Consider the following 24091-nt stretch of genomic DNA (forward strand, 5'->3'; position numbering starts at 1 on the left):
TTGGCATAAAGGTTTTTTTTCATAACATACTCTTATTATCTTATTATCTACAGGATTTGCAGCAATATCCCATTTTTTTACTTTGTTAGCTATTTGTACTATATTTATTAATTTTTTATTCTAAATCTGTCTTTCCAGGGATTTGTCCATTTTACTACAGAAATTCTATATAAATTAAAAGACATAATATGATCATGAATTAGAAGACTCAATATTATTAAAATGTAAATTCTCCACTAATTGTTCTGTAAATAGATGAAATCCTAATCAAAATCTCAGCAGGTTTGTCTTAGGAATTGACATGTTGATTCTAAAATATATACGGAAATAAAATGGTCTTAGAATATACAGTATAATAAACAGTATGAACAACAATGACAACAAAAATAATTTACCATTTAAAAACACTGGCAAAGGCCAAGCTCCCTTCTCCCCAAAATATCATGTTTGAGTTTTCTAGTTGTTTGCAGTATGAGAATTTTCCAAATCTTTTTTTTTTAAGTAGCTGTTGGTCTGAAAATACCTAGTTTACTATTGCTTGAAGTAGAAGCTTAATGTTTTTTATAATTTATTTCTAAACACATTAATAGGAGTTAATGGCTGTCTATGAATTCTGTGTAATTCATCAAGAAAGAACCCTGGAGAAGTTTAAGCTCTAGTTGATGATAACAGCAATAATAAAAACATCATACATGTATTAAGCACTAAGTATCATGTACGCTAAATCTCACCAACTGAGGTCAAAAATGAAACTTTTCTTTGGTCCTGAAGAAGAGAGAGAGAGTCTATAATTTTAATTTTCAAAAATAAGTCCACTTTCCTAATTTAAAATTCTAGTGGGGTCATGTAAAACATGAAGTATCAAACACATATTTACCTTGATTTTCTATTGAAGAACCACTACAGTAACAGTAAGGGATGAAATGGGCATAAATCTATAAACACAAATAAAACATGAGAGCAGAAAACACTAACACAATTTTTATAAGCCAATGAACAAATATACATGGGATATTAACATAGAGACTTTAGAAATATAAATTTAAGCTGGTAGAGGCTAGAGGGCACAGATTTGCACAGAAAGGGTGCTGAGTTGGCAAATTAACTGATAATCTTCACGGGAAGAAACAAGACCTTGAAGCACTACCCCTCACATCTTACACCTGGGGGTATGTAAGCTCTTTACCCCAGCAGAAGACCAGATCTTTGAGTTCTGCAGAAATCAAACCAAAGGAATTCTGGGCTCAAGGTACTCAGGAATTCTGATGATACGAGTACTGCACCAAAGACAGGGTAATTATGTGAAAATCTATATGCTGAATATTAAGAAAATGTCTCCCCTCTTATCTCCAGTGAGTCAAACTTAAACCTCACCCACTCACCCACCCATACCACCACCACCATCAAGAAGTCCTTTCACAAAAAGTAATTTGGAAGAAACCAACAAAGCAGGAGGAAGGGAATACCTTATAAGTAAAGGAACATTTCAATTCTTATTTCAAAGAATAGGAGCATATAAGGATTTGGCTAGAAAGAAAATGAATTCTCTGTGAAGCTAAAAGTTTAATAGAAAAAATGGGAAAAAATATCATCACAAGTTGTAAAAGATTTCCCAGATGTAGAATAAAAAATGTAATAGAAAAGAAAAGAAGGTGGACAAAGGAAAAAGAAAAAAAAAATCGAAATTCTGTCTTGAAAGTTCAACATCCAAATAATAGTGGTTACAGAAAGATAGAACAAGTAAAATAAAGGGAGGAGGTAATTACCAATGAAAGATTAAAGGACATTGATGAGTACAAATTTCCAAACCATAATTTATAGTGGAGAACTTGAGAATTGATTAGTTATAAAAATAGAGAAAACTAATGAAATATGAAAAAAAAGCAATTATTAACCTTTCCTGTTAAAAACTATATTATTCATAAATAATATTTATAAAATTAATATTTAACCTTCAAATAGTATAATAAGGCTTTCTTTAATATTTAGAAGTAAATTCAAGCCCAAAGGTCAAGTGAATTATTGAACAAGTAGATCCTATTTTTAAAACCAATGTAACCAATGTTTAGGCGCAAAAATAAAGTAAACTCAATATTAAAAATATTCTGTCAACCCGCTAGTTTCCAGAGGTGGGTACATGCTGCAAAGTTACAAGCTAGTTTAACCCACTTTTTTTTCCTATTTTTATGCTCATGTAATTTTACTTTATATAGAAACAATTATGTGCCCACACATGTATTTAGTTAAAAGAACAGAGCAAAGGCATATTTTGCAAGGTAAGAGTAATTCTTTATATGTATAATTTTTTTACTTTTCCACAAGACTTGCAAGTTTTTTCTATTTTTTATTATTGTTAATATAGAATTTTCTATTAAATATTTGAAAGTATATATTTTAAAGGCATATAAACTGAAATTTCTTTAATTCACAATTTTTTACTGTTTTATGTATTTCAATACATACTTAATAACCAGAGGTGAGAAAAATTAGCTGCTTAGAATTTTTGACATCCAATGTATTGGAGTAATATTTTATTATTCTTTCAACAAGAGAAACAACAATAAAAACAACAAAAGATAGCTTTTTAAAATTAAAAATAAGCACTATGTAATAGATCAGAAATCATGGGTTTTAGACACAACTAGATAAACCGTTGGTATAATTAAGAACCAGTCTCTGAGGGCTTCAGTTTTTTTCATTGATAAATTACAGAAAGGTGGACTAAATGATATTTAGGATCTCTCCAATATTAAATTTTAGTGGCTCTAACAGTAATACTATACATAAAAATAACTTTAACATACAGGTTACTTAACATTAACTGCATGTCAATTATCCACTTTCTAAATACATTTTCAGTAAATGTAAGATAATTTAAAAATTATTAAGTCACTAATAACTTGATAAACACTAATCTAAATGTGAATGTCATGCATTTTAAAGTCAAAGTATAAATGAACAGTATTATTTGATGTCTTAAATAATTCACATTATTTTTATTTTCTCAAAGATAAAAACTGACTTACTACATTTCTATTTAACTGCCATTTATTATCTATCTGTTCATACACACACACAGGTGGTAGGTGATAGGATAGGCAGTAACACAGAGTACAAGGATATGAGGAGAACAAGAGTACTCATGATGTGACCTAGACTTCAAGTGTAGACTGGACTGGATCAGATTTACACTGGGAATGAACAACCTGAACACATGCACATTACTAGCAAAGGCACGAAGGTGGAAAGGTTCAAGGTGTGTCCAATGATTGAAAAGCTGACCCATGGGACTGGGACACTGCTTGTATGTGCAGGTCAAATCCAAATGCAAGACTGCAGAGGCAGGTTAAGGTCCAGTTGTGGAGACAGTATCAGTTTATGGAGGCTAAATTAAGGGTTCAAATTTCATGTATTATTCAATCAGGAGCTAACAAATAAGTACTTTGTCATCATGAGCAACAGGAAAGAATAGATATAGTGGTTGACATGGTTTTAGATAACACGAGAAGTTACAAGAACTCACACCTAGTGAGTGACATGATGACTAAACAAGTAGGTGTTTGAAAAAACAAAGAACCAGCATTAACATTTAAGTGGAAGACAGGAGTTGAGAGAAACACTGGGTACTGAAGGCCAGCTCAGGTTTTGTGTAGAGATATAATCCAGAATTATATTGTTATTTCACTAAATCTCTGCCACCTCAGTATACAAGCAAATAAATTAGATACTTGAAACTAAGTAGGAGAGCATAGTTGACATCAGGATTATGAGGTCAGTTTAAATTTGAATGAACGAGAGACCAAACGGCAGCAGGCAAATTCAGGAGTAAGTGAAGTGATCAAGGGTCAAAAATTTTTAGCTTACTTTTATTTATGTCACTTAACATTTATGTGAACTAATAAACGTGAAGGAATTTATGTGAGCAGATATGAGTTCATTTAATCCTCAAAGCTACCCTATGAGATAGACACTATTTTATGATCCCACTTGTGCAGTTGAGAAAGTGAATCCTGAAGAGGTTTTTAAAATGTACCCAGGTCACTCAGATAGAGAGCGTCAACCTAGGGTTTGTATTTAATCTGTGTAAATCAAGAGTCCAAGTTCTTAAGTACTATGCTATGCTATATTTAAGTAAAAGTAGGAGAGTGAAACAAAGCACACATAGACTGTGGTCAATGTAAAATTCTGGAGTTTAGAGTTTTAGAATAAGAGCAGTTCTTGGAGTCTATAAGACTTAAAGGATTGCAACAGAAATGGAGGGCTGAAATAAAATGGAGGGGAAGTCACAGAGTTTGAGGAATTCAGGGAGACTCAAAGAGAGATGATTCTCCACAAAGTACTGTGGTGAGTTTAACGTCAGCAGGATGAATCAGCCTTGGTACCATATCCTCATCCATTCACTGGGATGGTTGGTCATTGATACCAACAAGGAAAAATAAAAATGGAATCTCCTGACAATCCCAACATGCACACACGCACGCAAGCACGTGCACACACACGCATGCAAGCACACACACGTGCATAAGTATACACTCTCTCTAAGGGCACATGGGAGCAGATTAATAAACACCTTCTACCTGACAGAGCCTCAAGGCAGGCAAGGTCCTCAGAGAGGAATTAGGATTGGGTTAAGAAAATCAAGTTGAAGCAATGGTTTATAATCGGTGGAAACTTCAGAAACTTTTGTTAGTTTCTTTTCAATGGGATAAGCTTTATACTAAACATTGTGTAAATTCCTGGCAGACAGACAGGTGGAGAGATGGGAAGTGGTGGGAAGCACTGAATAGATATATAAAACTTTATTTTGGGAAAAAAGTATTCCTTTTATAAACATTGACAACAATTTAATTATTTTATCTAATAACCCACATAAACAAATCTAACAAATACTGCCACTGTTCATCAATTCCAAGAAGAACGACCACTATTTCAGATGAATTGTGTGTGTGTGTGCACGTGTGTGTGCGTGTGTGTGTATTTTCAGTGGACAGAAGGAATCGTGTAAGCCAGTGCTTCTCCAAATGTGGTCCCAGGACCAACAGCATGAGCATCACCTGGAAACTTGGTAGAAATGCAGAGCCTCGAGTCCCACCTCATGCCTGATGAATCAGATATCCTAGAGGTGGGACCTAGCCAGCTGTGTGTTCACAGCTCTACATGTGATTCTGATGTGTGATAAAGTTTGAGGACCTCTGACCTAAACCAGTGTGTGTGTATTCCTTTCCGCTTAGCTATCTGGAAGATCCAAATTCTACATTCACCTGCAAAAGTTAATTATTTAAGGTGCTTCATCACATCTATTTCTGTGTTAATTATAATTGCTTTTGCTTCTTTGCATTCTTCTGTGTTTAGCAAGTCACTTTTGGAAGTAAGCATATATACAACTAACCACCTTTAAATGCTTTTTAAAGTTTTACTGAGAAAAAAATCTACAACTGTAAAAGAACCCATGAATGTTAGGAATTTGCTAATATATGATCATAGAAAGGTACAAATATATGGTAAATTACTAAAAAAAGGTGGTTGAGGGGCATGAATTCTGATTTAACTCATGTGGGAAAGGGGCAGGAATTGGCATTAAAAAAGTAAAAGGAAAAAATCAGACTTTTCATGATTTTGATGGATAGCCAGGGTAAGAACCACCAAATAAGAGGATAGTTAGAGAAGAGAAGTAGAGCATCATTTACTTTGAAGAGTTTGGTGAAAATCACAGTAATAATGTCACACCACAACATGTCTGCCTATAAGAAAAGTCTGAAGAAATATTTAAGAAAAAAGAAAAATGCCACTGAATCTGGCGTAAACTTGAAAAAGCCTGGGAAACTGAAAGAAAGAACAGGCAGAAGAGGGTTGATAACACTGAAGAGAAGTTAGTGGCAGGTCAGGTAGATTTGATTTGTCAGGTGTTTTTGAGTGGTGAGTGCCTTAACATTCAGCCCACATTGTGGAAAAAGTCTGTGCGGGTTCAAGGGCTCAACATGAAAACTCAAAAGCATGAGTCTTAGAAATTCCACCTTAAAAGCAATATACCTCCAGTTGACCTAGAAATAGATAAACTGTAACACTAAAGACCCTTTGGGGGGAGAATTGATAGTGTTTTTATTCATTCTCAGATCTGGAAAAGATATTTGCCTATGTATTTTTATAATCATCCCAAACATGGTTCAGATAACACCTGAGCAAACTTTCTCTCTGGCCATAGCTTCAACAGAAATTCACTGAACATTAATATTTATTTTGGAATGAGAGAGATTCTTAAGAGAATCTTAGGTTCTTAAGAATACAAAATAAATCTCAAATTTCAAATATTCAACATTTATGAATAATAAAGATATTTAAAGAATGATGTTTACATGGTTTATTCATAACCTAAGCAGGTGTGACTCTTAAATAATCATATTACAGTAAATTCTTTATTGTTAGGAGAAATATTATCTATAAGTTCTATTAAATACAACTAAAAATGCTTCCTAATGTTGATTTTGAGACATTAGCATGTTCTACATTTGCTTTAGAAATATTAAAGTTTGGACTTATTATCTTCATTATCATTTTAGTAGCAAGAATTTTTAATTCATTTGAATGACATCTAGTGTAATTAAGGTAATCCGATTACTGCCAGCACTATATTTAGAAAGGGCTTCAGAAATAGAACCAATTATCAAATTATTAGATTTAGGGTAAATATCCAAAAAATATTTTCTTGCATTGCAATGAGTATAGTTTACCACAAGAGAGAGCTCAGTTACTACATTTTATTAAATAGAGTAATTTACTTTCAACTAAATAGAAATTCTCTATTTGCAACATCCTAGAACAAAAAAAAGCTATTGTTTAATTATTTATAATATACAGAGTCAAGTCCTGTAAATTAAACTCTCAGGTATGGCATTTGAGAAATCATCTGTCCCTGCCAAAGAAAGTGTTAGTGCTGAAGGCTGCAAGGGAGATTTCCATGGGAGAAAGGTGCAGGCTACTGTTTATAGAGACCCTTGCTGTTCACTAATGGGAAGGCCTCTTCACATACGAGAAATAAATGCTTTTTCTAAACAAATCAAAGGATACTTTACAATAGCATCTTGTTAACTCAAAAGAACTGAAAAACATTCTTTTAACAAAAGTCTTATGACAGAAAAACATGCTTAAGAAATAATCAGTAATAAATGGAACTTGATAAATAAGAACCTGAAATTAATACACCTTAGTATGTTTTAATTGTCTGATTCTCAGTAGGAGGAATTTTTTATTGTTAAGCACGGACACTTTAACAAAAATTCTTATAACTATAATAGATGTAATTTTTTTTTTTTTTTTTTTGTCTTTTTCGTGACTGGCACTCAGCCAGTGAGTGCACCGGCCATTCCCATATAGGATCCGAACCCGCGGCGGAGCATCGCTGCACTCCCAGCGCCACACTCTCCCGAGTGCACCACGGGTTCGGCCCTAATAGATGTAATTTTAAGTTCATCAATATCCAGTCCCTTCTCCCGCCCCCAACCTTGATAGTAAACTAAATTAAGAAGAACATACATTCAAGTTTATCCTCAGGTCTTCCTCTTTCAAGGAGAGACAGGTAACAGACAATGTCCTTCAGATGGATGACTTCCGGGGAGCACGAAGACACAGGAGAACTTCGGGGAGGTGTGATGGCACCTTTACTCATCCTCAGACCTGGAAAAAAAAATTGCCTTTATATTTTTAAAAATACTCACAGTGTTCTCAAACAAATGAAGAAAATATATAACATATAGACTATGTAGAAAGCTATATATTTCTTAGGCATGGGATAACCAGATTCTCTGGAATTCTAGTATAGCAGAATTAGACATGTTCTATGACTGTTGTAAATAACAGAGAGTTCTTTGGGATTCAGGGACACAGGCACTGCTCTGCCTGCCACTGGAGGACGGGGGGTTCAGGGGGATTTGGTAAACAGATCTGAATGCATGAAGACCCACTTTCACATTCCACCTTTCTCTGCTTTCATCAGAGAAAGTTATAAAGTTTCAACAGTGACAGTTAGAAAGCAGCTAGGAAGATACTAAAAATCGGCCTTTCACAAAAACTGAAAAAGAAATATGAGTCTGTCACAATATGTTTTCCATATCATTAATAAGTGATCATTAATTTGCAAAACCTGTATTTATGTCAAATGTTCGTCGGTAGCATGAATAAGACATCGTTTTTCTCTATCAAGAAATTTCCCCATGAGTTAAAGAGAACATAAACAAGAATCTGAACAAACACGATGGACATTTAATTAGAAGTAAGAACACACGACTAGTTTGATTTTAATATGGTCTTCACTTTATTGCTGAAGCACACTAACTTTACCAGTTCTAAGACACAGGTATAGGACATGAATGACCTTTCACAACTGGTGATGATTACTTTTACCTGCCAGAAGGTATTCTAACTAAAACTGCTCACATTAAATTGTTAGTTCCATCTGACAGAGAAACCTCTGAAACCAGATCATGTATACCTGACAAGACCTGAAGGTAAATCCCAATTATTCTCTGAGATAATATAAAAGATATTTGGGTGAAATAGCTAATGGGCCAAACGACTACTAGATTCTAATCAATCATGAAATACTGAAATGGAGGAAATAATTCCAACCAAATACAGTTCTATAAACTTGTCCTCCCCTAGCACAGACCTGACTACACATCTCTTGCCCTAGGCTGTTTAATTTGATTTATAACTTTAATTGAATACATATTATCTAGTCCAGTTATCTCAGAATTTCCAGGTATAGAATTTAATGCACTGTGAAATGTCCCAAGTTAGTTTTATCAATGGCAATATCACTTGTAATAAAAGGTATCATTTACTGAGTGTCTAATATGTGGCAGGAACCATGGTAGAAGCTTTAACACATATCATCTCACTTAATTTTCACATTAAACATGTGAGGTAGATGGTGTTATCCCCATTTTACAGATGAAAAACAGTTCTATAGAGATTAATTTCCCAGATTTTCATAGCCAACAAGGTTAAGTCCATCCTCTTTATTCTACACTAGCTCACAGACTGATTTTGCTCAATGCCAATGATAAGAAAAAGTAAGAAAAAATAATTTATATCTTAACCAAGAACACACATACACACACACGAACACACATAAACATCATGGGGGATGGGTTATAAATGTCCACATATTTTCTTTTCTATGTTAACCTCTTTATTCTATTCTATTTTGTTCTGTTCTGTTCTCCTCTGCTCTGATCTGTTCTGCTCTGTTCTGTTTCATTCTGTTCTGTTCTATTCTATTGCACCCTTGAAATTTTGTCGGACTCTCTACATTGAATTCACTATCCACTAATTGGTCACAGCCCACAGTTTGAAAAACATGGCTCTATAGGCATCCTCCATTTTCTTTATCAAAGTCTTACTTACTTCAAAGATAGCTCTATGTTTCACATTAATTCTACTCGTTTATAAAGTTATCAAAAAGAGACACATATTGTAAATGGATTTTCCTTCTGAACAGAAGTATCACTGTGTATCTAATACAAACTAATTAATTTTATAAACCATGGTAGGCAGAGAATTGAAGACATTCTGAGCTTTCAAAAAAAAAAAAAAAGCCCCAAATGATTGCAACTAGCCAACTAAAGCTTAGCCAGCTGCAGGAATAAGCAGTTTCAACTTATGATAAAAGACAATTTGGCACTGATCCTTGCCATAACCATAACTTCCAGTCTTGGAGAACACAGCGCTTGAATTATGGTTGGATAAGCTATGACCTAACTCATCCTGCCTGATGAGCTAATCCTCTCTTCCAAGCTTTTCCCCATGGTACTGAAATGATTTATCAGCTTGATTTAACTCTTTTATACAAAAAATAAAGCAAAAGAGAAAGAAAAGAACATGTTGTGACATTAGTTGTAAGCAAGTCAAACGTTTTCACTTATTTAGAAAATAGAATGATAATTTTATTTATGCTTCTAAACTAAGGTGCATGGTATTTAATTATCAGCTTTCATAATACTGAACAGAAGTAATTAGAGAACATGAAGACCACATAATTTTCTTTTATGTAATGCATATATCGAGCATGAATATAAACATAAAATTTATATTTAGCTTCACTTTTTTAAAGGAACATATTACTGTACTAAAATCCTTTTTGTTAAAAAAATAAGTATATATTTCTCATTTCTGTTTATGACATATTGTTAAGTAAAAGCTGTACCATATATTTACCTGTGTCATAGTTTTACATTTAAAAAAAAATAAAGTTTATAAATAAAGAAATAAGGGCAAATATTCAGTTTGTACATTGAAGAACCAACTAATCAACTCTTTCTAAAGTCCAATTACAGCTAAGTTTGAGAAGCAAAATATATGCTTTCCACGATGACTTATAGGGTGCATCAAAGAAAAAGATAAAATGTTAAATACCTTTTTCACCATTACTCTTCACCATTACTCAATAACAAAAAATATTTCTAAAACTAGACTTTATTATTATTTTTCAATATTTTATCTTTTTTAGAGAAGTTTTAAGTTCACAGCAAAATTGAGAAAGGTACGGAAATTTCCCATGTACCATCTGTCCCCACACATGCATACCCTTCCCCACTATCCACATCCCCCACCACAGTTGCACATTTTCTACAACTGATAAACCTACATTGACACATTGTTATTATCCAAACTCCATAGCCTACAGTAGAGTTCACTCTTTCTGTTGTATATTTGCTGAGCTTGGTCACAGGTATAATGACATATTCATCATTATAGTGTCATACAGAGCATTTTCACTGCTCTGAAAATCCTCTGCTGTCTATTCATCCCCCCCTCCAACCTCCGACAATCACTGATCACTTTACTGTCTCCCCAGTTTTGCCTTTTCCAGAATGTCATATAGTTCCAGAATGTCATAAGTCATACATACATACAGTATGTAGCCTTTTCTGACTGGCTTCTTTGACTTAGTTATATGCAGTTAAGGTTCCTCCAAGTCTTTTCACTGCTTGATGGCTCGTTTCCTTTTAGCACTGAATATATTCCATGGTCTGTATGTACCACAGTTTATCTATTTAATTTAATGACTTTATTAAGTTTCAAGGTGTTTAATTGATGGAAAAGCTCACAGATTTGTTCCTGCTTCCATCCCCCTCCCTAAGATCAGCCTACTTCCTCCTATGTGGCGGAAAATATTTCCCCATATCTTTATTTAGTTTTCTGAAAGTGGGCTCTAGGGCCTCAATTGTCTTCGTACAAGTTATTTGTACACTCTGATTTACCATTTAGATTCTTTTTTTTCTTTCCTAAATCCAGCAGGAGGTCTTCCCCACTACTTGTAGTTCATTGTCCTGAGGGTAAGTCCTTTTCCTTTCAAGCAGTTTGTGCTAATGGCTATTCAGAAGCACAGGACACAGTATACAGGGCAAATAGGAAGTTGCAAGCCTGGTTTGTTGACTCCAGCTCTTTGATTAGATAAGTGGAATTCTACACTACTCTTTTTTTTTTTTTTTTAATTTTTTTTTTTTAATTTTATTTTGTCGATATACATTGTAGCTGATTATTGCTCCCCATCACCAAAACCTCCCTCCCTTCTCCCTCCCCCCCTCCCCCCCGACAATGTCCTTTCTGTTTGCTTGTTGTATCAACTTCAAATAATTGTGGTTGTTATATCTTCTTTCCCCCCCCCCGGTTTGTGTGTGTGAATTTATATATTAATTTTTAGCTCCCTCCAATAAGTGAGAACATGTGGTATTTCTCTTTCTGTGCCTGACTTGTTTCACTTAATATAATTCTCTCAAGGTCCATCCATGTTGTTGCAAATGGCAGTATTTCATTCGTTTTTATAGCTGAGTAGTATTCCATTGTGTAGATGTACCACATTTTCCGTATCCACTCATCTGATGATGGGCATTTGGGCTGGTTACAACTCTTGGCTATTGTAAAGAGTGCTGCGATGAACACTGGGGAACAGGTATACCTTCGACTTGATGATTTCCATTCCTCTGGGTATATTCCCAACAGTGGGATGGCTGGGTCGTATGGTAGATCTATTTGCAATTGTTTAAGGAACCTCCATACCATTTTCCATAGATCTTTGACAAAGGCACCAAGCCTATTCACTGGGGAAGGGACTGCCTCTTCAGCAAGTGGTGCTGGAATAACTGGATATAGATATGCAGGAGAATGAAACTAGATCCATACCTCTCACCGTATACTAAAATCAACTCAAAATGGATTAAGGATTTAAATATACACCCTGAGACAATAAAACTTCTTAAAGAAAACATAGGAGAAACACTTCAGGAAATAGGACTGGGCACAGACTTCATGAATACGACCCCAAAAGCACGGGCAACCAAAGGAAAAATAAACAAATGGGATTATATCAAACTAAAAAGCTTCTGCACAGCAAAAGAAACAATTAAAAGAGTTAAAAGACAACCAACAGAGTGGGAGAAAATATTTGCAAAATATACATCTGACAAAGGATTAATATCCAGAATATATAAGGAACTCTACACTACTCTTTAACAGCGATAGCCTCTGATGAGGAGGCTCAAATTCTGTTTCCCTTTTAAAAGGCCATTTTTAACCCACTCAGAAATCAAAAAGATTCTCTCTTTAAAACTGAAATTGAACATGAAGCTCGGCAAAAAAAAAAAAAAAAAAAAATGTTTCTTTTGCCTCAAGTAGCCTCAATATTTAGCTCTGATTATTGACACTTGATTTGCATGTTCTCTGACTTGCCAAAGGTAATACTACTTTAAATATTTCATCACAAAAGTGAAGCAAGTATACAGACACACACATATACTATACAAGGGTAATTCAGAAAGTTTGTGGAAAAATAGATTTAAAAGATAATACGAATCTTTCCATGAAGTTTTCGAAGACCCTTTGTGTATATTCACACACCCATTTATACCTACGTATGTATACATATATATTACAATGTACAACAAAAGTACAAAATAAAGTGAAAAACAAGCACTATAATTTGAGTGTTTTAGTTTTATTGGAAGTAATTGTCTCACACTTCAAGAAGATTTTCATCCATTTTTAAAATGATTTCAGTATATATACATATATGTGTGTATGTATGTACTTACAAACATCCTTTTCTTCAAAGTTTTAATTATAAAAATAGTTAGCATAAGTCAAATTGAATATTACCTACTACTATCATATCATATTTTTCAAGAACATGATTTCATTGTACGTCAATCTGGACACTCCGTTTCTTAAAACTATAACCTAAAAACTTTTCTTCTAATAGATTTTTTAAATTCTAGTCTTAAGGTTCTTTCTTATTTGCAAATAGGTTGCAGGTACATATTAAATTAGTGCCTCTGCTCCAGTTTGTTTTATTTTCAAACACTTACACTTCTGATAATGAAAATAGTGACATTACCTCTATTGTTTCCCTTCATCTTTTAAAATAAAATATTCAAAACTAAGAACATGAATTATATTACTAAACTTACAAAGCAATAAAACACTGGCAGTTCAGCTTTTCTATTTTTTATACTGGTTCAATTAGCTGAAATTCACCATACTTACAAAGCAATTTATCACACAGTATAATCATATTTCCAATGTTCATACTAATAGTCATGATGCGTAGCATAGATATTCAAGGTAAAAACAGTTAATATCATACATTTCATGATTTTTTACATTTGGCTTTCCAACTGTGCTTGTCTTAGAATGGTATTGTAATTATTTTTATCCTTTGTGTTTACACAAACTGGCAGCAAAATGAGGCAGACTGGGTTACAAATTGTATTAGTCCATTTTTGTTGCTTATAACAAAATACTTAGAACTGGGTAATTTATAAAGAGATGAAATTTACTGCTTACAGTTTCTGAAGCCAGGAAGTCCAAAGTCCATTTGGTGGTGGCAAAATGGTGGAAGCAGAGATTGCAGAAAGAGAGACAGACTCTCTTCTTTTAAAGCCCTCAGAACCACACCCCTGACCACCATTTTTAATCCATTCACTACTGCATGATCCTACAACCCAATCAACTCTTCAAGGCTCCACCTTTCAATTCCCATAATACGATTTTCCACCCTGTTAACAGCCACAGTGGGGGCCAAGTTTCTAATACATAAAACTTGGGAGACAATTTAAGCTTCATTTGGGGGGACATAATTAAATGCACTACACCAATTAATAGGAAATGTAAAATTGATAGTGATTCCTCATAAAGTGAGGACAGGTAGTGGGATACAGTCCCTGACATGAGACCGGGGTCAGACAAATTTCTCTTAGAACGTACTCTGGGTTTCGTCTCTTTGGACATTGTCAAAAAGAGGGGAAAAAAAAAAAAAACACAAAAAACAAGCCATTACAAGGAGCAGGTCTTTAGGGGTAATGTTCTAGGAGCATAGCAACCTCTGTGAAGGAACAAGAATAATGCCTCTGGCTGTGTGCAAACACTTGTGCACACTGGTCTGTCTGACCCTACAATTCCACTTTAGAGATGAGAAAGTGGGAAGTCAGTGAGGACAGTGCTCGTGCTCACAGAGCACTCAGCTTAGGGACTCAACAGTTGGAGACAGGTTATCTAATTCCAAACATTGGGCTCTTTTCAAAAGCAGTAAAAAACAAGTTCCATCTAAACCAGTGCTGACCAATAAAACTTTCTGTAATGGCAAAAATGCTCTACATATGCACTGTTCAAGATGACAGCATTAACCACATGTGGCTGTTGACCACATGAAACCTGGCTGTGGTGATTAAGGAACTGAAATTCTGCTTTATTTCATTTACAATTCACTTAAACAGCTCTGGTGGCTATTGGCTGCCATATTAGTGTAGGCTACATACTGCCTGCAGGTAGATAATTGAAACTGGATTGAATTACTCTCAATCACTTGAATATATATATATATATACACACACACATGTATGGGACACAAAGAATTAAATCACCACATGTTAAAAGAGGCCACAATGCCAAATTCTCTATAATTGTCACATTGAAAAGAAATTCCAATAATGTTCCTTAAATTTAACTTTACTCTTTCAGAATGTATGAAATTGAGAAAAAAGCTAGGCTGAATTTGATCTTTATGCTGTGTATGCAAACTAAAACAATGGAAAATAATCTGTTTAAAGAATAATGGTAATGACTGGCATTTACTGAGCATTTAAATATGCCCAATACAATTTTAAGTGGTTTACATACATTATGTTTTTTAAGTCTCACAGACCCATATTATTATTTTCATAATATCTCCATTTTACACTTAAGAAAATAGCAGCAAAGACTAGTTGCATAGGTACAATTCAAAAGACAGTCTGAATTGGGGTTTTATATTTAAGCATGATTCTCTGAGGCCAGAGAGAGAAAAATAAATCAGAGAAATCTGTCTCTCCTGCTGCTCCATAAACTACTTTTGTTTTAAGAGTCTGGTTTTAAAGACTCTTAAGAGTGAATACATTGATTAGTTCATAAACCTTTGGAAGGAAACGAAAAATACTAGCCTGATTGAGAGCTGAAAATTTTCATCTTCCATTTGGCCTTAACTTGGGTCATCCATTGTAATACACATTTCTGAGCAAGTGTCTGTGTGTGTTTGCATGTGTAAACATACGCATTCATATATACATATTTACCAAACCTGTACCAGCAGTTGCTTATGGGGAAATGGATTACAAAGAATTTTTTTTTTATTGTTTATCTGTATTTTTTAGTAGATGTATAACTAGCATGAACTTTATAAACAGAAGAATAAATAAATATTCAGAACCTTTAATACTAGTTATGCAAAACCAGATCCTAGGAACTGAGGATAAAGCATTGAACAAAGCAGATGAACAATCCCAGTTCTATAGAGCTTTCATTGCAGTGGATCGAAACAAGTGCTCAACATCATTGCATATTTTCTAGCTACTACAGGTAGTTATGCAACACATCAAAAATTAAATAATGTTGTGATTGATTTGGGCCTCTGCAGAGTATTAAATATCTTATTTGCCTTTTTCTAGAGTATCATAAACTATAAATAAATATTCTTGAGCATAACAGTGCAAAAATCTTAACATAACACTGTCATTTAATACTATCATTTAACATGCAATTATTAAGATGTAACTGAAAATACAAAAAACCCTCTGTTCCAGGTGAATAAATATAGTAATAAAGTAAAGGTGAAAAATTTGAAGACTAAATTTCACTCAGAATATTCAGGTGGAAGAATATAGATACCTCTGTAATCAAGTCCAGTGTATTCAAAACCATTTAATAATTAAAGAGAAGATTTGAGGAAAATTCTTTTTTTTACTGACAGTAATTTTATCACAAATAGGACCTCAAAGTTGTGTGTTTTCTCTGGTTGCAGGGAAGGAGTCACAACATAAAATATTTATTGGAGTAAAATAATTTGCGGATTACTACTACTAATAATAATAATTATAAGTGTGAATCTGGTATTCTAGAAGTATAAGAAATGTAATGTTTGATATAAATTAATGTTATTTGGCCAACGAATAGAAATTCTTTCATCTTTATATCTGGAGCATTTGTATGTCACTATGTAATCTATTACATCAACAGTAATAAGCATATCAACATTAATAAATGTACCAATACATTTTACATGTGCCAGGAATCTATCTCATCATCACATAAGCTTTGCAGTTGTTCAGTTTGTGTTTTGGGGACCCTGTCTGCCCTTGTTTGCCCTGTGCAAACTGAAGCAGCTTCTTAGACATAAAAGACCTATCAAGCTCAATAAAAATAAATATACACAAACACACATTTTTTAATATTCTCTAGACAGTCCTGATAAGAGCAATAGCTTCTTCTCAGTCCAATTAATGAACTGTGTATTTTGGCAAGAGTATTCAGTAAGACCATTCGGCAAGAGAATGTTTTTCTAAAGGTTCAAGTACCTCATTTTTATTGTACAATTTTATGTTCTTAATTGATTAACTTCCTCATGGAAAAAAAGGAATTGTTTCTCTTTTTCTGCCTAAGATAAGTACTTGTAGTATGATTCTTTGGTTGCAAGGAAGGAAAAAGGAAATAAGCTAATTTCTACACTTGACATTATAGTTCATTGATACGTGTAGCTTGACAGCACAAAGCAATTAACCATTTCCTGTCAGATGGGCACTGAGAGGGCTGGGGACAAAAGATAAGGAACCTTAACTTTTTCAGAGATAGTTGGTATTCTCAATTTTATATATCTTCTGAACGCTTTTATACGCTCCCCTTCATCCTCCTTCATGATAGCTTCCATTCCATCGGCAGTGTGATAACTTTCTGGCTTAAAATCTTGTAATGGCTCTCCAATTTCTTCTGGATAAAATTCAAACCTCAGCACAACAGCCAACACTCTTCCTCATGTGGCCTCAGCCAGCTCTCTCGCCTCTTTGCCTGCTATTCTCCTGTCACTTTACCTGTCCCAGCCCAACTGTTGGCAAGGCTCAGATCCAGATCTCTCAGTGCTCCCAAGAAGTCCACCTTCCTCCAACTTCTTTAGGTCCTCAGGACTCTGATCCTGTCAGGCCCTCTCCCCTGTCTCACCTCCAAGCCATGCTCGATACTTACATGATCATGACCATCATCTGCTCTGGGACCAAAAAGAATAAACTTCTGAGATGACTTTATCCCAGTGTAGGTGAGTCATCAGAATTCCAGACTCCCAGCCAGCCTCAGCTTCTACCTGCACTTTCTATCTCCTGTTCTTTTTATTTTTGCAGATAGTGCTTATTACCAGCTCACATGCTATACGTATTTACTTGTTTGTCTGTCTTTCTCCATGAGAATGTAAGTGACTATAGGAGAGGGCTTCTGTTTTGCTCACTGATGTACCCCCAGGAACCTGAACAGTAAGTGGCATATCCTAAGTGATCAACTCTGAATTAGTAAGTACTGAATGTCTTATGGCTTATGCACTGCCCTTTGATGGGACATGCCTTTTTAATATTTAAATTGAAATGTACATGTTGTTTTCTCTTCTTGGAACTCCCTGCCCATCCTTTCCCACCAGTACTCCTCCCCCTGCCTGCCCATTTCACCTACATAACTCCAATTTATCCTTAAAATTCCAGTCACATGACTCCTGAAATGGCACCCCTCCCATTGCTCCAGTCTCACATGAGTGCCTCCTTCACCATACTCTCTTCGTAGTCAGTTTGTAAGTGGATCACAGCATCTATTTTATTGTAATACAACTGGTCACATAAATGTCTATCTTCCTGCTTGACTTTAAAGGATCTTCAGCTTTCCTGAGGAATTCCTGGTATATAATGTGTTTAAATAAATGGATGGTTGATGCATGTGAGTTAATGATTTAATAAAATGAATAACTAAATGGCACAACTAATTAATTAATGACATAATCTGATTTAAAGTGTACTAGGAAAATCTCTTTCTATCCTATAAAACAACTAATAAAAAATACCAACAAAAACTCTTACACTGACCTGTGGCTAATACCAGACATCTACTATTATAGAGCCAACATTTTGAACATTGTAGAGCCCAACAGGAATCAATAGTATGACTGTTTAAATTAGTTAATAAATCATATTACCTCCTCTTCTAATACTACATTCTTTGAAAACTAACTGTTACTAATAACTGCTGTTTATTGTTGCCATATATGAAAAGAAAGATCATTTAGCTGAAAGCAGTTAATTCCCAGAGTGTCTGTGTGGAGCTGGCATGGGTGGGGATGGGAAGGGACAGAGATGCTACAAGAGGCAGATGGTGTGTCTTGTACCAGGGTGCCAGGGTTGCTTCCCTGTTGCACACTCTAGCTGTGCTGACCCATTGATCACTGAATTCCTAGCATGGAACACAATGTGTGCTATTTAATTTGAGTGAAGCTTTGGATGAGTGTTTATCAAGTTGAGTTTTGCTGTGGACATAACGGCAGAAAAAACATTAAACAAGAAAGCACAGAGTCCAGGTAAGCAAAGCAGGGTTAAGTCACAGAAAATAGTTGGATGTGAGAGAGGTCTGGGCTGCCTGGGGCAGGGAGACAGAACTAGAGCTGCAGGCAGACCTCACACTAGGGATCTTAGATTTTATCATCTTCTTAACTGTGTTGCCTGGCCCTGGAGTCTCATTAAGGTCTTATGGCCTTAAGGTCACTTCAGAAGGGGGTGTTTCAAAAGGTGGGGGTGATCCTATATACTCATATCTCTTCTGAACCAACTCCCTTCACCAAAGCAACTCTGCTTTAAATATCAAGGATTTATGTTTGCTTAAAAAATAAAAGTTTAATAAAAAAAATACTATAATAGTAGATAGTGAAGGCCTGAAACTTGGTAACTCAGGAGCAATATAGTCAGATTTCTGTTAGAACATTTTGGAGATGGGAAGGTGGGGCCAAAGGGAGCCACGCTAATTGATAATCTATGACCTAAACAATGATGAGTCAAACTATGACGCTGGCAGAATGTTCAGTGAAGAAACAGTTATAATGAATGGCAGAGAGCATTTTGTGATTAACCAAATGTAAGGAGTGAGGCCGCGGAGAGTAGGAAGAGTCCAATATTTAGGGTTGGGAAATGGATAGATTCTTGGGTGCCATTCACCCAAAAATAGGAATAGAAGACAGGACTAGAAGCGGGTTTCAGTCAAATGTCATTAGTTAATTTCCAGTCACAGTGAGTTGGATATCTTATGGGAAATCAAGACAAAGAGTTTCATTTGAAATATAGTGAATATGTATTTTTTGTGAGCCAAAGAAATAGTTCTGGGTTGTGTGAGGAGTAATTGAGGCATTTATGTCTGACAGTGACTGTTTTTAATATGATGTGAAAAAAATGTCAACTGTTGAGACTGAGGGGAAAGATTTGAATAAACGTAAGGAGTTGTGAGAGTTTTAAAGCCATTATTCTAGGGGACAATGCCAATAATAAATAATTTTTACAAAAGATTTTTTGAAAAATTTGAATAATAAGTTTTAAGGACATGTAAATACTAAGTATTAGGAATTTACAGTATCAGCAATCTGCATATTTATGAAATTTCTCTCTGGTAATGCTCAGTGTTTGTGTTGTAGGGACTGAAATATGAGATCATAATATTGATTCATGGTTAAGAGTTTGTGAGCCATTTGCCGAAAAAGGAAGGTTCCAACTGGTTGAAAAGTTTGTATAGAGTAGTTCAAGTGACAGAATCTAAGGATGAAATTAAGTTCTGGACTAGCAAAGAAGTGAGAGATTGGGGACCTGGCGTTTAAAATGAGGCACAGAGATATGAGAAAATTTAAAGAATACTGTATTAGGTACATTTTGAAAAATCAAAAGTCCAATATGGAATCACCTTATATTTAAATAGGTGATGAGACACACTTATATTGCAACAAAGTATTTCACAAAAATGAATCATCCACTTCGTGAAATGCCAGATGGATCATTAGGTATTACAAAACACAGCTATACACATGCGCACACATACAGGTACAAGCTTTGTACCTATTTATCGTTATTATTTTTACTTTTATTCTATGAAAACTGTTTTACTTTTACCATATCTCTTATGTTTGACTCTTGTCCATTAATGAGAATAACATCTTTTCCTTTTCAGTTTTGCTTTTTATTGAGAAGCTCTTATTTTTCAGTTGATATGAAGAGTAAAGAACAGCTATCATATTCCTGCTGGTATTGTGGTAATGAAGTAAAATAAACTCCAACAGGAGATAAACAAAGCAGATTATAGCACCTTTTTGTTCAAATGTACTTTGTGATTTTTCAACCACAAATGCACCTTGTTATACATTAGGTAACAGATTATTGCAAAGGAAAATTCTAGGAATAGACAGACATTTATTTTTTTCGGTTTCTGATTCAAGGCTACCTCAGCTTTTGAACATTTTTACTGTTGTTTAGTGTTCCTTATTTCCCAGAAAAAAACTATCAAAGGTAGGTCTGAAAAGAATATAGGATTAGAAATAGTCCTGGGAAGGATGGTACACACTTAATTCTAAAATGTGGAGGCCAAGTTTCAAGAAAGAATCAGAGTTTAATTTATTATTGTTGCATGAGAGTCACACAGCCCATATTCCTGTCAAGGAGTTCTGTGCACAATATACAATTGTCCCAAGTGAAGTGCAATCTGTTCTTCCTTATTGTTTTCCATTTTAGAATCTGATTTGGTTTGTACTCCTAGTAAATCTGACATCTTCTAGTTAGCAATTAACATATGCTATTAGAAGAAAAGGAAGTTTGAGATTTAAATTCCTTATAAAACCACCTAAGTTATTAGAAATTGTTCTCTTACTTCTATGTCTGATACAATTATTTACACAGACAACATATCAAAAATATTTCCTCCTCTTTTCTACGAAAACTTGATACTGATTTAGCCTTTGAAATTTTTACTTTGTATAAATTTTTAAAGTAAATAAACTTACCACCCGAAAGGAGAGCAGGCTTACTTTTTACCATTGGACTAGAATGAGGAAACTTGTTGCTAAATGACATGAAAAGGTGTGCTGTGAAATCATCGGGAAGCTCGGCTTCCAGGAACGTCTTCATGAATAGCTTGAAACCTTCAAAATCTATTGTCTGAAAAAAAGATTTTAAACATGTATTTTAATAAGCAGCCAAATGTTAAGATTTTTTGCTATGTTCAAAATCAATATCAACAGTTTTTATATTGAGGTCTACAAAAGGAAATTCCTACCTGAGAAATAGGTTGGGCAGTCATAGGCTAACATTTATCCATGGAATGTGTATACTGTACCTGTCTCACCGGTGGTGGTGTAGCAGAAAGAGCAGTAGCTTTCCCATTAGATATTTCTATTTCCACAGTATATGTATGGCCTTAAAAAATTTACTCTTTGAAACTTAGTTTTCTCCTCTGTAAATTGGGAATAATATCCCCAATCCCTCAGAGTTGTCGTGATGATTAAATCAGGCAATTAATGTGGGTAACCAGTGCAGAGTCATACGCACACATACAGCGAGCACTCAGAAAAAAATGAAATTTTCCATCTCCTTTCCTTGTAGCTAATAGAGATTACTGCTTCTGACAACTGTAGAAAGAGGTTAACATTAACGTTTCAACTAAACACCAAGCTCAATTGACATAACACTCCAAAACTTCATATGCAGACCTTCAAAGAAACATATTTTGAGATCTTTACACACCCTAACTCATTGTAGAACTATAAATGGTGAAACATTTATTTGGAGAGAATTGCTGTGGTATTGAGGGGTTCCATGTCTACTTGAGAAAATGGTGATTGAAGCCACTTTCTAACCTCAAGCATTAGGGTTTCACAGGAGCTACCGGAGAGGACAGTGGGTCAGGATTTGACCCCTGCCTGGGAAACTGAGGACAAGTGTGTGAGTGCTTTGGAGGCAAAGGCAAGTGAATGGTACTGCTTGGGGCGGGGCCAGAACTCTCTGTGACTGCAGAAACAAAGTTGCATGAGTCTTTTCTGAGAAACAGATGTAAACCATATGGAAGAGAAGGCTGGTGGAGTTGTCTTGGGTCCTATCCAGTAGGGCATTGGAAAGGACTAGAAGAATTACAGAGAAGAAGATGGAATAAAGCCACATCTGTCCAGATCAAGAGAGTACAAGGGAGGATGGGTCTCATAGGGAACACTTGAAGGGCATTTTTTTCTTACCAGTTTAATGTACTGAGATGAACCAAAAAATGGGACAAAAATGAAACTTGGCAGGTGGATGCTCTTAATTTTGCTCAAATTCCTGGCAGGTGAGAATAAAATTAATTCCCTAAACTTATTTTGGAAAAGAAAAGGTCTGTTTTTCCTATGTCATGATATTGGGGAAAGATGGTGGAGAATGATTAATTTTATTATTGTATTATTTTGAATAAACCTAAAATAAAATATGACATTTAGGGATATCATTAGAGAAAACAACTTTTTGTAGACTTCTGAAGTATCTCAAGTGTCATAGTTCTCTCGCTCAGCAAACAAAAATCTCAGCTTTAATTTTATTTTCTGACAGCTGTAAGCTTTAACCTTCTCCATATAAAGCGATGTACGAGATCAACTGTTCAGGGTCATTGTCTAAATGTAATAAAAATTGATGTAAAGCACTTAACATATTATTGGGCACACAGTATGTAAAATAAATAAAATAATAAAATAAAAGGAATAAGGAAAAGGAATCACTGTCTTGAGGTTAGATGTATTTTTTGCTATCTTAATTTGCCTTTTTATTGATTCAGTAAAATGGGAAATTCACTGAATCTTCCCAAATCAAAACTCCAGTTTTTGCATGTCTTAGATACTTTGCTATAATTGTTCTCTCTCAGGCAACAGTGACCAATTACTGCTTTCAGAAGGCAAGGATTTAAAAACAGGTATATTAATTTAAAAAGTAAAATCCTATTACAGATATAAGAATGGACTAAAAATTTTCTCAGTTCTTAAATGATTTCTACAGGACGATGTCATATTATTTATTGCTGAAACTTTACTGACAATGTAAATTTCTTTCTTCAAATTTTCACCATGTTCTTGGAAGCAAGCCTCCTTTCTCTTACATTTTCTGGCATTACCCAAGGCGTACAATATTGCAAAACCTAAATTTCTTTATGGCCCAAAGTTAGCTGACTCAGTGTTTCCTATTCATGCAGGAATTGTCCTTCAATGCCTTGCCTGATTAACCCATCCCCTTTATTTTTTTCTGAGTAAAATATTTTCAAATATTTCCTAAAATTCTATTTTTCCAAATTATTGGACATTTCTGCAAAATGAATATGTCCTCAATCTATATGTTTTCATTACCTCATGACTTAGCAGAAAATTTCCAGATTTAGGTATCAAAATTTCTACTGCTGTCATGAAGCTGCATTAGAATTGATTTTTGAAGATTGCAACCTTTAAACAGAATGAGATCATTTATATGCATATCAATGAAAACATTAATGAGAAAAATTCGGTCAGATTTAATGGAATGAGTGTTTAAAAAATCAAGTTGTCTGTAAGCTCGAACACACACATTCACAAATGTTAAAATTTAAAAACCGTTATTTTTCTTTATTTCTTATTTTTTTAAGGAACAGCCACAACCTATTTAGGGAGATAACATAGAGAATCCCTAAAGAATACAGACCGAGGAAGCTGCTCAGATGTTGCTGCCAAGTTGGCACAAATTCAAAA

At 34.6% G+C, this 24091-nt stretch overlaps 1 protein-coding gene across 6 annotated transcripts in view; it reads right to left on the minus strand.

The window, feature by feature from the left end:
• DGKB (diacylglycerol kinase beta) overlaps positions 1-24091 on the minus strand; it is a 633703-nt gene that overhangs the window by 520020 nt on the left and 89592 nt on the right. For all 6 annotated transcript variants that reach the window (XM_063099140.1, XM_063099138.1, XM_063099137.1 and 3 more), the window contains 2 exons: positions 21362-21515; positions 7531-7671 (listed from right to left, as the gene is read on the minus strand). In XM_063099140.1, the coding sequence (XP_062955210.1) occupies positions 7531-7671; positions 21362-21515 (295 nt within the window). The remainder of the gene's footprint in view (positions 1-7530; positions 7672-21361; positions 21516-24091) is intronic.

The sequence above is a fragment of the Cynocephalus volans genome, chromosome 6 (assembly GCF_027409185.1).
Source record: "Cynocephalus volans isolate mCynVol1 chromosome 6, mCynVol1.pri, whole genome shotgun sequence".
In the NCBI taxonomy this organism is placed as follows: domain Eukaryota; kingdom Metazoa; phylum Chordata; class Mammalia; order Dermoptera; family Cynocephalidae; genus Cynocephalus; species Cynocephalus volans.